This window comes from Periplaneta americana, chromosome 12 (assembly GCF_040183065.1).
Source record: "Periplaneta americana isolate PAMFEO1 chromosome 12, P.americana_PAMFEO1_priV1, whole genome shotgun sequence".
Lineage (NCBI taxonomy): Eukaryota > Metazoa > Arthropoda > Insecta > Blattodea > Blattidae > Periplaneta > Periplaneta americana.
In genome coordinates this window covers 174,421,540-174,437,785 of record NC_091128.1, presented here as the reverse complement: position 1 = coordinate 174,437,785, position 16,246 = coordinate 174,421,540, and the positions used below count along the sequence as shown (strand labels likewise).

General features: G+C 39.0%; 1 protein-coding gene across 1 annotated transcript in view; it reads left to right on the top strand.

Moving 5' to 3' along the window:
- LOC138711213 (cysteine-rich secretory protein 2-like) overlaps nt 1-15,887 on the top strand; it is a 55,344-nt gene extending 39,457 nt beyond the window's left edge. Inside the window, exons 2-5 of the mRNA XM_069842600.1 lie at nt 2,971-3,062; nt 3,139-3,275; nt 6,226-6,572; nt 15,521-15,887. Of these exons, the coding sequence (XP_069698701.1) occupies nt 2,981-3,062; nt 3,139-3,275; nt 6,226-6,572; nt 15,521-15,755 (801 nt within the window). The 5' untranslated portion in view covers nt 2,971-2,980 and the 3' untranslated portion in view covers nt 15,756-15,887. The remainder of the gene's footprint in view (nt 1-2,970; nt 3,063-3,138; nt 3,276-6,225; nt 6,573-15,520) is intronic.
- Nucleotides 15,888-16,246: the final 359 nt, after the last annotated feature.

Sequence of the window (16,246 nt, the reverse complement as noted above, 5' to 3'; positions counted from 1 at the left end):
ATTATTATAAATGATTGTAAATAATTGTAATATTATAAGAGAGCTCAGTGCATGTAGTATTACTCAGTGTAATGGAACATGCCGTTAAAAAAAAACATACATGCACCTCCTCGGTTATCTATGGCATTCTAGGCTAGCCATTAAGTCCGAGGTTCGCTGGCTCAAAACCGACGACGGGGGATGGATTGTTAAGGGCGATAAAATACGAGTATAAGCACAGATTCCCCTTGAAGGGAATTAAAGTTTTGCATGTCGTAGATTCACTACATGTATGTAGACTAATGGATGTATGTATGCATGTGTGTATGTATGTATGTATGTATGTATGTATGTGCGTGCGTATGCATACAAGTATCTACGTATGCATGCATGCATTTGTGTATCGTATGTACCCAATGGAAAACGTACGGAGAAACTCGGCTAATTCCGCAGTACGGGTAATTCCGCAGTACGGGTAATTCCGCAGTAGTGCATATATGATTTTACTGCGGCTTTACAATAGCGTGAACGTAAGTTTTGAGAGGCATGTCCTCTGCAGTGCTACAGAAAAAAAATCAAGGATATTGGTCGACACCTCTGTCGGCAATACATTGAAACATCGAAAATTGGCTGTTTTTCGTGTTTTGCTACACAGCTGTGAAGAAAGTGAGCATTGTTACATATAAATTGTTCCTTTTATGTTACTTTCATAATGTATTTCATAATTATTTACTACTGCGGAATTAGCCAATCCCTATTGCGGATTTATCCGTACTGTTGGGAAATTACCGGAGTTATTTTTTAACTGTAATGGATGTACAACTAAATATATTTGCATTTTAATAGGTCTCTTTATCTCATTTGGTACTGAAAGGTTTCGTCCATGTCTACATACCTTGATAATATTTTTCAATAAATATTTTGATAAAAACATGATAGATTTACTTCTTAATATTGCGAAATTAGCCGAGTCTCCCCTAAGTGGCAGGTGGGAACTGCTTGCTGGAGCAAATGTATTATTAACCGATCGAAATCTAAATACATCCTTCTTTGATCCTATCCTGGAAGACAATCACACTATAGGAAGTACAAATATTGCATTATATCTCTGCCGGTAAATGACCGTTAAATGTCAAATGGCTCATCTTGATCGTGGACGTCAGAGTATTAAAACGTATTTCAACATTCTGCTATCTCTCTTCCCTCTCACCGCCAATTGAGACGTTGCACAGCGGGCAGAGTTAAAATAAAAAGATCTGTATCGACCCTGCATTTTGCGAATTCCAGTCCTCCTGGCCCGGGAGGTAGTACCAACCTTAGGGATACGGCAGGAGTACTAGAAAGCACTGATAAACTATGGTAGAAGCAATTTTCCTAGAGTTGGCAACTTCGAAGAAAATCCTATTCTTCCAAACTGAAGGCTGGTAGTTAAACCGACGTCCCAGCACTATTTTTTATCACTTTGTAGCAGCTCAAGTTAATAATGAGCAGACGTAATTTGGCAGAATGTCGTTAAAGTAACCTTAAATACTTTCAGAGTTGCGAATAGAATAAGCCAGAAAAGCGCGTGTTTACAATATTATTTTGGGCAGTGACATCATGTGCAGTAGGTTGAGGTTTAATAATTACCGAGTACCTAAAATTGGCACTGGGTGATAGCACAGTCTACTATATACAGTCGCGAAGCTCAGTATGTAGTAAAAATGCAAACATGGGTAGTTGCCCACCACTAGGATCGCTACTATCGCGTCATCATCGCAGATCTCTCTCCTAGCAGCCGACAAAATATGTTACACTTTCGTTGTCATGTTCTTTTGGAAAAAATTAACACCTTCCTTCCATTATTGAAATATTAAATGCATAAAGTTAATTTATTATTTTAATGAATGCATATTAAATTCCACCATAAACTCGAAGATACCTGCAAGAAATAAGTTAATATAATTTTTGTTTGTGCAAAACGAACTGAAATTTACTATAATAGCTTCACTCATTCAAGATTATAGCGATAATTAACTATGAAACCAATAAATATTAATTTGCATTTCCCTTTACAACTATAATAATGGAAATATGAATTAGTGGAGTAACTTAGGTGTACCGGTACTTGTAGTGTAGGCTTACGTAGTTAACAGAGTGGGATGAGGTTAAGCAATAATAATCACACCAGAATTGGAAATAAAACGTGATCAATAAATTTCATTAAAACAAACTTAATTTTTCTACGTCTTTAGTAAAATAACACATAAAAATAATAACAAAATTAATAGCTACAATTAAAAATATATCCTCTGAAAAACAAAAGTAGACCTAACCTTTATTTCTCTGGAAATTTAGCAGCCTAAGTGACAGAACTTTAACCGGTATCTAATGTCCTTTCGGTTAGACTGAAACATTTCGTAGTGAAATTTAAGGATATAATGTATTCTAACAGTCACAAAGAACTTCATATTAACAGTTTTGTTTCTGCACAGAATTCTTGTGGAAACCCAGGAACCTTTCTGAATCTTTCGGAAATCGGAAAAAGGATAACTCTGGCCTCTTTCTCTTACTGTTGCTACAATTTACAGCACTACAAACGTCTCCTCCTTGTCCCATATTATTATTCCAATTATTGTATTTTAGCCATAAACATTTTCATTATAACCAATAACGAACATTTCACAAGCATCAATGTGAAATACGCAACGACCTAGCACTCGATAGAAATACTACAGTCTGTTGTTTATAGTTGCTAACCGCTTGGAGCGCTTTATCACGAGATTTGCAAAAAAACACCTCAAGCTTCGCGACTGTATATAGTAGACTGTGGTGATAGTCCAACTTTCGCAACCAAAAAGCCAGAAGAATAGAGCACTAAAAATGCAAATACGTGACCTACTATATTTTAAGGGGAGTCAATGCTTTTCTTTATAATCACCCATACCAAACCGCTACCACTCCACGAAATTGCCAACGGCCCACTCAACTGACATGCAGATGGTGTTGCAGGTATCGCAGGATGGTGTGGGCCAGGTTTATCAGCTGCTTGCTCCTCGCCTTCACACTCTTCCATGCGGCCAATACCTGGAAGTCCGACCGGCGTAAGTACACCATTGCAATTACTGGTAAATGAAAAGTGGTCGCATGTCTCTGTACTCAAGATAGAGTGTGTTGCAGGGCCGCGGGTGTTCGGCGACAAGATCCCGCGGCGCGTGCTGGAGCCGACGCACAGACGGGTGCAGCGGAAGATAGTGCTGTACCACAACTTCTTCCGCTCCCGCGTATCGCCCCCCGCAGCGGACATGTTGAGCATGGTGAGTGTGTCAGTGTATCTGTGTGCAGGGTATGAGGGGACAGTTGGACAGACTGGCTAACGGATGTGTCTGTGTGCAAAGTATGAGGGGACAGTTGGACAGACAGGCTAACGGATGTGTCTGTGTACGAAGTATGAGGGACAGTTGGACAGACTGGCTAACAGATGTGTCTGTGTGCGGAGTATGAGAGACAATTGGACAGAATGGCTAACGGATGTGTCTGTGTGCGGAGTGTGAGGGGACAGTTGGACAGACTGGCTAACGGATGTGTCTGTGTACGAAGTATGAGGGACAGTTGGACAGACTGGCTAACAGATGTATCTGTGTGCGGAGTGTGAGGGACAATTGGACAGACTGGCTAACAGATGTGTCTGTGTGCGAAGTATGAGGAACAATTGGACAGACTGGCTAACAGATGTATCTGTGTGCGGAGTGTGAGGGACAGTTGGACAGACTGGCTAACAGATGTGTCTGTGTGCGAAGTATGAGGGGCAATTGGACAGACTGGCTAACAGATGTGTCTGTGTGCGAAGTATGAGAGACAATTGGACAGAATGGCTAACGGATGTGTCTGTGTGCGGAGTGTTAGGGGACAATTGGACAGAATGGCTAACGGATGTGTCTGTGTGCGGAGTATGAGGGACAATTGGACAGACTGGCTAACAAATGTGTCTGTGTGCGAAGTATGAGGGACAATTGGACAGACTGGATAACAGATGTGTCTGTGTGCGAAGTATGAGGGACAATTGGACAGACTGGCTAACAGATGTGTCTGTGTGCGGAGTATGAGAGACAATTGGACAGAATGGCTAACGGATGTGTCTGTGTGCGGAGTGTTAGGGGACAATTGGACAGAATGGCTAACGGATGTGTCTGTGTGCGGAGTGTGAGGGGACAATTGGACAGAATGGCTAACGGATGTGTCTGTGTGCGGAGTATGAGGGACAATTGGACAGACTGGCTAACAGATGTGTCTGTGTGCGAAGTATGAGGGACAATTGGACAGACTGGCTAACAGATGTGTCTGTGTGCGGAGTATGAGGGACAATTGGACAGACTGGCTAACGGATGTGTCTGTTTGCGAAGTATGAGGGACAATTGGACAGACTGGCTAACAGATGTGTCTGTGTGCGAAGTATGAGGGACAATTGGACAGACTGGCTAACAAATGTGTCTGTGTGCGAAGTATGAGGGACAATTGGACAGACTGGCTAACAGATGTGTCTGTGTGCGGAGTATGAGAGACAATTGGACAGAATGGCTAACGGATGTGTCTGTGTGCGGAGTGTTAGGGGACAATTGGACAGAATGGCTAACGGATGTGTCTGTGTGCGGAGTGTGAGGGGACAATTGGACAGAATGGCTAACGGATGTGTCTGTGTGCGGAGTATGAGGGACAATTGGACAGACTGGCTAACAGATGTGTCTGTGTGCGAAGTATGAGGGACAATTGGACAGACTGGCTAACAGATGTGTCTGTGTGCGAAGTATGAGGGACAATTGGACAGACTGGCTAACAGATGTGTCTGTGTGCGAAGTATGAGGGACAATTGGACAGACTGGCTAACAGATGTTTCTGTGTGCGGAGTATGAGAGACAATTGGACAGAATGGCTAACGGATGTGTCTGTGTGCGGAGTGTGAGGGGACAGTTGGACAGACTGGCTAACGGATGTGTCTGTGTACGAAGTATGAGGGACAGTTGGACAGACTGGCTAACAGATGTATCTGTGTGCGAAGTGTGAGGGACAATTGGACAGACTGGCTAACAGATGTGTCTGTGTGCGAAGTATGAGGGACAGTTGGACAGACTGGCTAACGGATGTGTCAGTGTGCGAAGTATGAGGGGACAATTGGACAGACTGGCTAACGGATGTGTCTGTGTGCGAAGTATGAGGGGACAATTAGACAGACTGGCTTACGAATGTGTCTGTGTGCGAAATATGAGGGGACAAGTGGACAGACTGACCAAGGAATGTGTCTGTGTGCGAAGTATGATGGGACAATTGGACAGACTGGCTAACGAATGTGTCTGTGTGAGAAGTATGAGGGGACAATTGGACAGACTGGCTAACGAATGTGTCTGTGTGCGAAGTATGAGGGGACAATTAGGCAGACTGGCTAACGAATGTGTCTGTGTGCGAAGTATAAGGGGACAATTGGACAGACTGACCAACGAATGTGTCTGTGTGCGAAGTATGAGGGGACAATTGGACAGACTGGCTAACGAATGTGTCTGTGTGCGAAGTATGAGGGGACAATTGGACAGACTGACCAACGAATGTGTCTGTGTGCGAAGTATGATGGGACAATTGGACAGACTGACCAACGAATGTGTCTGTGTGCGAAGTATGAGGGGACAATTGGACAGACTGGCTAACGAATGTGTCTGTGTGCGAAGTATGAGGGGACAATTGGACAGACTTGCTAACGAATGTGTCTGTGTGCGAAGTATGAGGGGACAATTGGACAGACATGCTAACGAATGTGTTTGTGTGCGAAGTATGATGGGGACAATTGGACAGACTGGCTAACGAATGTTTCTGTGTGCGAAGTATGAGGGGACAATTGGACAGACATGCTAACGAATGTGTCTGTGTGCGAAGTATGATGGGACAATTGGACAGACTGACCAACGAATGTGTCTGTGTGCGAAGTATGAGCGGACAATTGGACAGACAGGCTAACGAATGCGTCTGGGTGCGAAGTATGATGAGATAGTTGGAAAGAGTAGCTGACGAATGTGTCTGTGTGCGAAATATGAGCAGCAAATTGGACAGAGTGGCTGAGGGATGTCTGTATGCGAAGTATGCAGAGGCAGTTAGAGTGGCTGATGACTGTAGTGTGTGTGTTGTAATGTGCAATATGAGCGGGCTATCTGGAAATATCGCTTAAAGGTTTTTCTCTGTGGGTAGTATGAACGGCAGTCTGACAAATGTCTCTTTGCGCAGAGCTGGCACAAGGACGCGGCATACGCCGCTCAGCGGTGGGCCGAACAGTGCGCCTTGCTCACGCACGACAACGTCACGGGTCGATGGGTGGACGCCTTTGGCTCCTGCGGCCAGAACATCTTCATATCCACGCAACAAGTGCCCTGGTACTTCGCCATCAAGACGTGGTTCCTGGAGAAGCAAGACTTCACGTACGGGTCGTCGCGAAACAATCTGTACGTGGTGGGGCACTACACGCAGCTGGTGTGGGCCACGACCCACAAGGTGGGCTGCGGCTTCTATCGCTGTGAGCGGGGGGGTCCGCATGGCAAGCCGTATTACAACTACGTGTGCAACTACTGTCCAATGTGAGTGCTACCAAAATTTATAGTAGAGGAAGCGCAAAGAAAGCTTGCCCATTTGAGTGATGCGCAGAGAACGATATTCGGTCCTCGTGCCGTCATGCTCGTTACAGGGCCGCTATGAATCACCTAATGCTTGATTACAGGGCGCATTCGAAAGCGCGGTCTTGAGCTGTTCGTATCGTGGAGTGTATTGTGCAGAGCGGGTAGAAGCCAGCGTATGCGTTACATATTCTGCGTTTTATCCCTCATATCAGGATTTTTATACAGTTCAAAGTGTGTTTGTAAAATAACAGAGTTCTGTATAACATTCTATGTACTTAACAATGCCCCCGTTGGCTCTAAATTAGGAAGTGCTAATGAAACGTTACGCAGTCAAACTAGGTAATTATGTATCACGTTTATAAATGTATGAAAAACGAAACAGGCTCCGCTCGTAACGTAAGGAGTATACACAGATTAAAATAAACTGACCATAGTGCCACGCTAGTTATCGGAACATTTTAATAATATCACATAGTATTAGTTATTAGTAGACTTCGTTGAATTGCCACACGCAGCATGCAATCAGGTTGCCGATGTTCGGCAGTATAGAGGAGGTGAGCGACCGCCCGGTCTCGTAGTATAAGCAGTTCATGTTAAGAGTTGTGACCGGTCCCAATAGATAGAGCAGCTACAGCTAATGTATTCCTATGTAAGCACTTGTTTCTGCATTAGTGTGGTTGGAAAAGTCAAAGCTTAACATTTGTTCAGTGCAGACAAGAATTCAATTAAACATACTACAATGAGTGTGTTGCTGTTCCAAACAATTGGCCCTGGAATACCCTTACCCCCGCAGCCAGTCTTGACCCGTTGGAAAACGTGGTTGGATGCTGTTAATTATTATGCAGAATATTACGGAAAAATAATGGAGGTAATTGATGCATTGGATAGCACAGCCAGTTCCGCTGTTGCAGCTGTAAAATAATTGCTTCTGAACAGCTATTGGAAGATATTCTGTTCATTGATTCTAATTTTAAAATCGTGTACAAGAGCATCACCCTGTTAGAATCGTCTAAACTATAACTCTCAGAAGCCCTTAATATAGTGTATAAAGTATCACAAACCGTTATCCAAAATAACAATTCATTAATTTCAGAAAAAGTGAATGTAAGTTGAGAAACATTATTGCTAAAAATTCTGCCTATTCACAACTTCGTATCATAAATTATATACTATCAGGTCACGACAAGGCGTCTGAAGTTGGTGTACTAAAAAGTAGTGACTTTCCGTTCTTCAAATATGCGCCTATTACATCGTTTGATGTTGAACGTACATTTTCCCAATATAAAAACTTTTTGAGTGACCATCGGAGGAGGTTCACTTTGCAATCGCTCAAAATGTACGTAACTCTTCACTCCAATGCACATATTCAAGGATGATGTGAGTATATTGGATTAAATTTTAAGAGTTAATATATCTCACTACAAAATAATTGTGTATTTACATGTTTAGACATTTCCTACTTCAATGATCATTCATTATATTTCTTGAATGCAGGGTACAGGTTTTATTGTAACCGCATATACTGCTCAGTGTTTACATCACAGGCATACTCTATTCGTTGCACGTCCCCGTCTCATACAGTCTATACTGCGTGCGTAGTAAACCTTACGATTCTCGTGGCAATTCCACGAAGTCTAGTTATTAGTATTTTATTACAATGTCAAATATCAATTATTACACGATCACATAATTATTTCTTATAACATCTTTGTAATTTCATTCAGTGATTTTATATGTAAAAAAATTCGTGCTTCTGTATTTTCAACAATGTTAGTTATTAGTTACTCTGCAACTAGGTTTACGTTAAGTTACATGCGCTGTGATAAATCTCACTCGGAACATCAAGCCAGCAGACGACTGAGAACTGACGACAGTTTGCCAATCGAATCAAAGCGAGGTCGAGTGCACCCGAACGTTTCCGAAAGTTAGCGCAGCTTTCCGTGGCAAGCTCTTCTTGCGTTTACTCTACAATCAGTGTTCTATTATTGTAAACATACTAGTACAACTTACCTCATAATATTAGTGCAACTACGTACTACAATTGTGTCATATTTGCACTATCATTGTATTATTCTTACAACTACAGGTACTTTCTCACTGTTAGTACTGCACACTAAAACTACTGACTCACTATAACTATCGCCCCATGTCTGTAGCTTACAACTAAAACGAAAACTACTAAAAAAACTAAAACTGCTAACATAAACTAAAACTTGAAATGATTTCTATAACATGGGGGAAAAAAAGTATAGTCCTGATGTAAGTCATTAAATACAGTGTGGAATTGTCCTCGATTCTGTCTTTCCAAAACCAATAGATGTACTCTGAGCCTTCTATTTTTACGTCTATTTTTATTCCGTATGAGTAAAGTTGCCAAAAGTATATTTCCCTCTATGTCCATGTGCACTGGAAGACTGAAAAATTCTCTACAAAAATTTTAGTGTATTCAGCAGTGCTTCAAACGCGCGTTCGCAGCGCCACTAACGAGCACTGGTGGCGCTGTTAAATTGGCCTCGTCTGAAGGGCCTTACAGTTGGCTTTCGAATCCGGATGTAGCTCTCCAAATTCATCACGATGCTGGGTGGGCACCGGTCCCAATCACTAGCCAAAATTTCATCAGACAATTACCTTCCCATAATTTCAAATTTCAAATTTCAAATTTATTCACAATTTAACATTTGAAATGATACATATGAATAGATACCCGAAATGAGCATATGCTCGTGCTCGGGTACAGTCCAGTAGTCTACATAAATTTTACAGAGATCAGTGATAATGTTGATGATAGAAATAATAGTAATAATAATCATCATCATATCCCTCGCGTATTAGACCCTACAGGATCTGTTACGGTCTCGTGCCAGCGCTTGCGTGGTCTTCCCAATTTCCTCTTTCCTCTTGGTACATAAGTAAGAATCTGTTTAGGCCATCTAGTGCGATCCATCCTTTCGACATGTTTTTTCCACTGAAGTCGATATTGTTGAACAAAATTAACTATAGGATCCATTTTGAGTTCCTGCAATATGTCCACATTTTTACGGTGTTAATAGTAATAATAATAATAATAATAATAATAATAATAATAATAATAATAGTAATAATAATAATAACAATAACAATAGTAGTAATAATAATAATAATAATAATAATAATAATAATAATAATAATAATAATAATAATAATAGAATAACCGTGACGGAGATGATACAAAGATAGTAATACAAATTAATTCAATAATAATAATAATAATAGTAATAAAACAAATATATTTACAATAATAAAATAAATACTAGGACGGATAAAATAAAATATAAAACCACTTAGCGAGAGTTAACACAACTTAAATAAGCATATAATAACCAGGAGAAAAATGAACTCGAAGCTTTTAATAGAAAAAGGAGCATCTTCTGCGGACCTCTGGCAAAATAACTAAGGAAGAGACTGGTGAAATGCTTTGTATGGAGTGTGACATTGTATGGGGCACAAACATGGACATTACGACGAAGTGAAGAGAAGAGAATCGAAACATTTGAAATGTGGATATGGAGAAAAATGGAACGTGTGAAGTGGACAGACAGAATAAGAAATGTAGCTGTCTTGGAAAGAGTGGATGAAGAAAGAATGATGCTGAAACTGATCAGAAAGAGGAAAAGAAATTGGCTGGGTCACTGGCTGAGAAGAAACTCCCTAATGAAGGCTGCACTGGAAGGAATGGTGAACGGGAGAAGAGTTCGGGGCAGAAGAAGATATCAGATGATAGACGACATTAAGATATATGGATCGTATGAAGAGACACAGAGGAAGACAGAAAATAGGAAAGACTGGAGAAAGCTGGGTTTGCAGTGAAAGACCTGCCGTTGGGTAGAACACTGAATGAATGAATGAGGACTTGAACAGCGTTCTTTCCGTAACGCGAATCCTGTGCATGACGCCGACCACGACGCTAAGGTGCGCCTCGGCGCGGGAGTCCATGCTAGTTCCATGTTCGTATTACAACCACGGTTTCACATTATGACGAACACAGATGTTACCACTCTTAACTACAGTTGCACAATAGCTACTTAGGCCTACTAGTAAAATGCACCTACTAGAACTGCAACAACTGTTCTGCATCGAGACTATCAAAACTACTAGTGTTACATTCATGTGAATTTCATTGCACGTTAGTACTACTGCAACTTCTGTTCCATTCAGGAGTCACTATGATTCATTTCATAACTGTGACCTGAATGCCGTGTCTTTAATCACACATGCGGTTGTAGTTACACGATTATCCCCATACTGAAACAAAGCGAATCTGATTGCCTCAAATTGGATAAGCTGATAATTCTTTCCTGATCATTATAACCGTTGAAGAAGAAACTGTCACAACTGCGAACAGACGATGCCGCTATAATACATTGAAGAGGATTTTGTTGGTAAAACGGCATTTCTAAACGCACTCGCTCTCTGCGTCGGTCATAGACTTACCACAGTCTAATAGATACAGTCACGCAACTCATACGTATAAAATATGCCAACATTTGACAGCTGGCGCGACAGTAGCCCTCTAGCGGCAGGCAAGTTAAAAGTGTGCACACGACATGATAACACATCAGAAAACGGATTTTGCGTAATTTATTTTATATGTTTATGCTATACAATAAGTTTATATGGTTCTTATTAATTCTACTTTAGAATCCTGGAAGAATTTCACACGCAGTTAATCTACAAGTTTCAGAAGCTGGGAATAAACGTAATTCTTTCTGCTCCTTAAAACTGAATCTTGGCCCTGATCACGTATTATGGTTTGAAATAATATAATTGTTCGTACGTGGACGATTAATTCAATTCATTCCTAAATATATTCATGAATCATTGGAACTTTGTATTTCCTGTGAGAAGAGTAAAAATTAGTAGCTTCAAAATTGTAGGGCATATCTCGTAGGGTACATCGCGTGGTGAACTCCTCTCCCTATTTCCTGAGAAATTAACGATTTTGCATACCGCAAATTGGGGTAAACTCGGCCGCTGAGGTAAACTTGAAAATAAAGAAAAGGGGAGGATTTAAACATTAATATGAAGTTCATTATTTTTCCATTTCTTAAGAACCGGTATTTCCTTTATTATTTTGAGTCACAAATAGTGCTGATGTTATGGTTTAAATTTTTATATAATACGTAATTTACATGCACTTACTGTTAATATGACGTAGGTGAGAACAAATAAATGAACACACAATTTTGTTGAAAAAATATTGTAACTTCAATTAACTCAGAAAATGTAGGCCTAATTTTATTTTCAGAGCAGAAGTGGTGTAAGTCAAAATTAGGTAATGAGGGTTAAAGTAAACATTCTGTAAAATACAGCGCAAAGGGGCAGTTAATATTGAATGTATTTAAACTATTAATAGTCAGTGAATAGCACGAAGGATATATTAATTGCTACTTTGCGCTGTATTTTACAGAATTTTTACTTTAAACCTCATTACCTAATTTTGACTTACACCACTTCTGCTCTGAACGGCTCAAATAATCACTGGTAATGTAAAATCAACACCAATAACAGTCATGCAAGTTATTACAGAAAAGATTGCTTTTTATACTAAATTTAAAAAGGCTCTTTTATTTCTTGAGAACTTAATACGTCTGCCACATGAATCTACACAACACATCAGAAATTTATCAACACAGTCTGGATTTATTCAAGAAGTGAATATTTTGCAAAAGGATTACTATACTCCATGAATTCTTGCAAAATTAACACCATGATACCTACTTGAATGCTATATAACATTCTTGAAAAATATAAAGAAAAAAAAACACGAATACAAAAATTATGCATTAAAAACTGTAGATATGTTATCCAAAATCGGAATGGTTACACATTTACACATATGATCTCTGCAAAAAAATTATATACTGTAACACGTATTTACTTTGTTTTTATTTAAACTGTCCTTCCTGACATACAAATAGGTAACTGATAAGTAATAAATGTTTTATAGAACACAATACGTAGGCTACCTACAACGTGGATTATTATTAGTTATGGTTTTCTCTTGGTCTTTAGGGAATCTGAAGAACGACAAATTCGGAGATTTAAACTTGTTGTTACTGCAATTTTCGTAATTGCACACATTGCCTTTATTCCGACGCATGATTAAAACGTTATTATAACATCTCGCATACCTTTAAAGCACGTGCTGGCTGTATCAACCCTATAACCAGTGCCTTGCCTGCCGCTTGGGTGCTAGTGTCGCGAATGTTGGCAAAAAAAGTGTTGAAGTTGCGCGACTGTACGTATTAGACTGTGGACTTACTAAATAAGCGTCAGTGTACAGTCACTGTACGTCAGTGCTGACTAGTCTGCCATCTGTACAAAATAACAAGAACTCTGTGCTGCGAAGTTCCCGCTAATAGACGACACGTGTCTCAAATGTATACAGAGTAATAAAGTCGACATTACGACCTCTTACAGTATTTTGCATACCTATCTGATATTTAACACTTGTAAGGGAATGAAAACGACAGCCTATTTAAGTGTGGAAAATATTATTTAAAAGAAATGGCGAAACTTTTATTTTAAACACTGCAGGAACATCAGAGCTATAGTCTAGATACAATGAGCATCACAAAGACGACAAATACTTTCTCATTGCAAATCTAACACGTTCCGCAAAATTTCATTCCTATATTACGTTGCAATGATATTATTGTATGCAGTATATTTTCCATGACCATGATTCAAAGGACACTATCATAGACGGAGATACGCGGATTACGGGAGGAAATGACCCCCTCTCCCGGTCAAGGTGATATAGGCTACTGCCTCTTTCTAGCATCACGTATGAAGGAAGTATAATTCTGAAGAATTATAGTAGATTTACTTGCAAATTAATACACAAATTAACGTTTACGTAAATGTTATGTTTCTAAATATTAATTCATTATGCGATCTGTTTTTTATAGTATGTGTAAGAACGAATTGAGACAAGCCTGGAATATTTTCTAGAGAGAGATTATTCAGTTCCTTTCATGTGACAATGAGTTTGCGAGATATCCGTTCCTTTAGTTCACTTATCCCTTCCATATTCATTGAAAGTAGCCTATTTCTATTATTATTATTTCGTAATTATTATTTAGTATGTTTACATTATCTTACTCAACTTGTGCTTGTGTCGTTTTTACAATATGTTTACATTATCTACACAACGAAATGCTATTATGATTTTGCTTTGTGTATTTTCTTATATATGTTTTGTTTTCTATGTGTTGCAATAAGCAGGGAAGTGTCTGAAACAATACTTTACTTTCCTAAAACAACTTACCCTCATTGATGACGAATTGATTTAACAGATTAGATAATTAATATATAAAGAAAGAAAGAAAGAAAGAAAGAAAGAAAAGAAAGAAAGGAGAAGTAAAGAAATAAAGAAAGAAATAAAAAAGAAAGAAAGAAATAAGAAAGAAAGAAAAGAAAGAAAGAAAGGAGAAGTAAAGAAACAAAGAAAGAAATAAAAAAGAAAGTAAGAAAGAAATAATAAGTAAAGAAAGGAAGGAAGGAAGAAAGAAAGAAAGGAGAAGTAAAGAAATAAAGAAAGAAATAAAAAAGACAGTAAGAATGAAATAATAAGTAAAGAAAGGAAGGAAGAAAGAAAGAAAGGAGAAGTAAAGAAACAAACAAAAAAATAAAAAAGAAAGTAAGAAAGAAATAATAAGTAAAGAAAGAAGGAAGGAAGAAAGAAAGGAGAAGTAAAGAAATAAAGAAAGAAATAAAAAAGAAAGAAAGAAATAAGAAAGAAAGAAAAAAAAGAAAGGAGAATAAAGAAACAAAGAAAGAAATAAAAAAAGAAAGTAAGAAAGAAATAATAAGTAAAGAAAGGAAGGAAGAAAGAAAGAAAGGGGAAGTAAAGAAATAAAGAAAGAAATAAAAAAGAAAGAAAGAGAGAAAGAAAGAAATAAGAAAGAAAGAAAGAAAGGAGAAGTAAAGAAACAAAGAAAGAAATAAAAAAGAAAGTAAGAAAGAAATAATAAGTAAAGAAAGGAAGGAAGAAAGAAAGAAAGGAGAAGTAAAGAAATAAAGAAAGAAATAAAAAAGAAAGTAAGAAAGAAATAATAAGTAAAGAAAGGGAGAAAGAAAGAAAGAAAGGAGAAGTAAAGAAATAAAGAAAGAAATAAAAAAGAAAGAAATAAGAAAGAAAGAAAAGAAAGAAAGAAAGGAGAAGTAAAGAAACAAAGAAAGAAATAAAAAAGTAAGTAAGAAAGAATTAATAAGTAAAGAAAGGAAGGAAGAAAGAAAGAAAGGAGAAGTAAAGAAATAAAGAAAGAAATAAAAAAGAAAGAAAGTAAGAAAGAAATAATAAATCAAGAAAGAAACAAAGAAAAATAAATAAATAACGAAAGGAACAAATAAAGAAATGAAAAAGTACCGGTAACTAGAAAAATAACTGAGTAATAAATAAGTGAATGAATGAATGAATGAATGAATGAATACCGTATCAGTAATGTAATAACTATGTAAGCAATTGTATTTAATTAGAATTAGAGTCTGGCTGGGCGGAAGAGAAGGCCTACTGGCCTTAGCTCTGCCAGATTAAATAAATAAATTATTATTATTATTATTATTATTATTATTATTATTATTATTATCATCATCATCATCATCATCAGTAGACCTATCCATCTTACAAACCGCCAGTGATGTTACTTCTTGGTTACGTTGCGCGTGAATGCGCGACATTGTCTGTTTACATCTGTGATAGGTTTCCAGCGCCCGGCGCCCGCCCACCAGGCGCCCGGGAGCCCAAAGTGCAAAATACCCGCTGTGAGCATGTTAAGATATTTATTACGACGGATGTAATAATAATAATAATAATAATAATAATAATAATAATAATAATAATAATAATACTGTTCTGCTGTTTGTAGAGGCAACTTCATGGAGCGGCTGGGCAGGCCCTACAGGAAAGGGCCGCCCTGTTCGCAGTGCGCAGGCCACTGCCGGCTGGAGAAGCTGTGCACCAACGCGTGTCCCTCCGCGGACCTGTGGGCCAATTGCCGCGAGCTGAACAGCACCTGGCACGACTGGCTGTGCCACGACCGCTCGCACGAGGGGCACCGGCACTGCTCCGCCACCTGCACGTGCCAGGGCAAGATCGCCTGACCGCGGCGACGGCAGACCTGAACCAAAGCTGAGAGGACGGGGCACTCCGTTCTTACGTTCCGAGTTCCGGGAGGAAACGTCACGGCCTCACCAGTGGATTCTAGGGATAGTAACTGGGGAATACAAGTCTGACCAACTCTTGGCAAAGACGTCAGCATTCCTCGTGCGGAATGGCACGATGCTTGGACTGCGCGAGAGGGAATATCGGGATCGACCAGGGGCACGTGTCACGATGTTAATAAATCACAAACTAACAATATACAAATCACAAGTAAAAAATTACAAATGCTTGTAAACAACTCTGTTTCACAATGCAATCTCATTAATTTGTAAAGAATCAGAAGCTTAACAAAATCAGCTAAAGAAATTTACATACATGAGTTTTCATTATGCGATGTTGCCAACGACTGTTCACGAAAAACAGCAAAGGAATATCGCTAAAGTTGTCGTATTTTTATAATTTATTATCAATGACTATGTTTATATTTTAT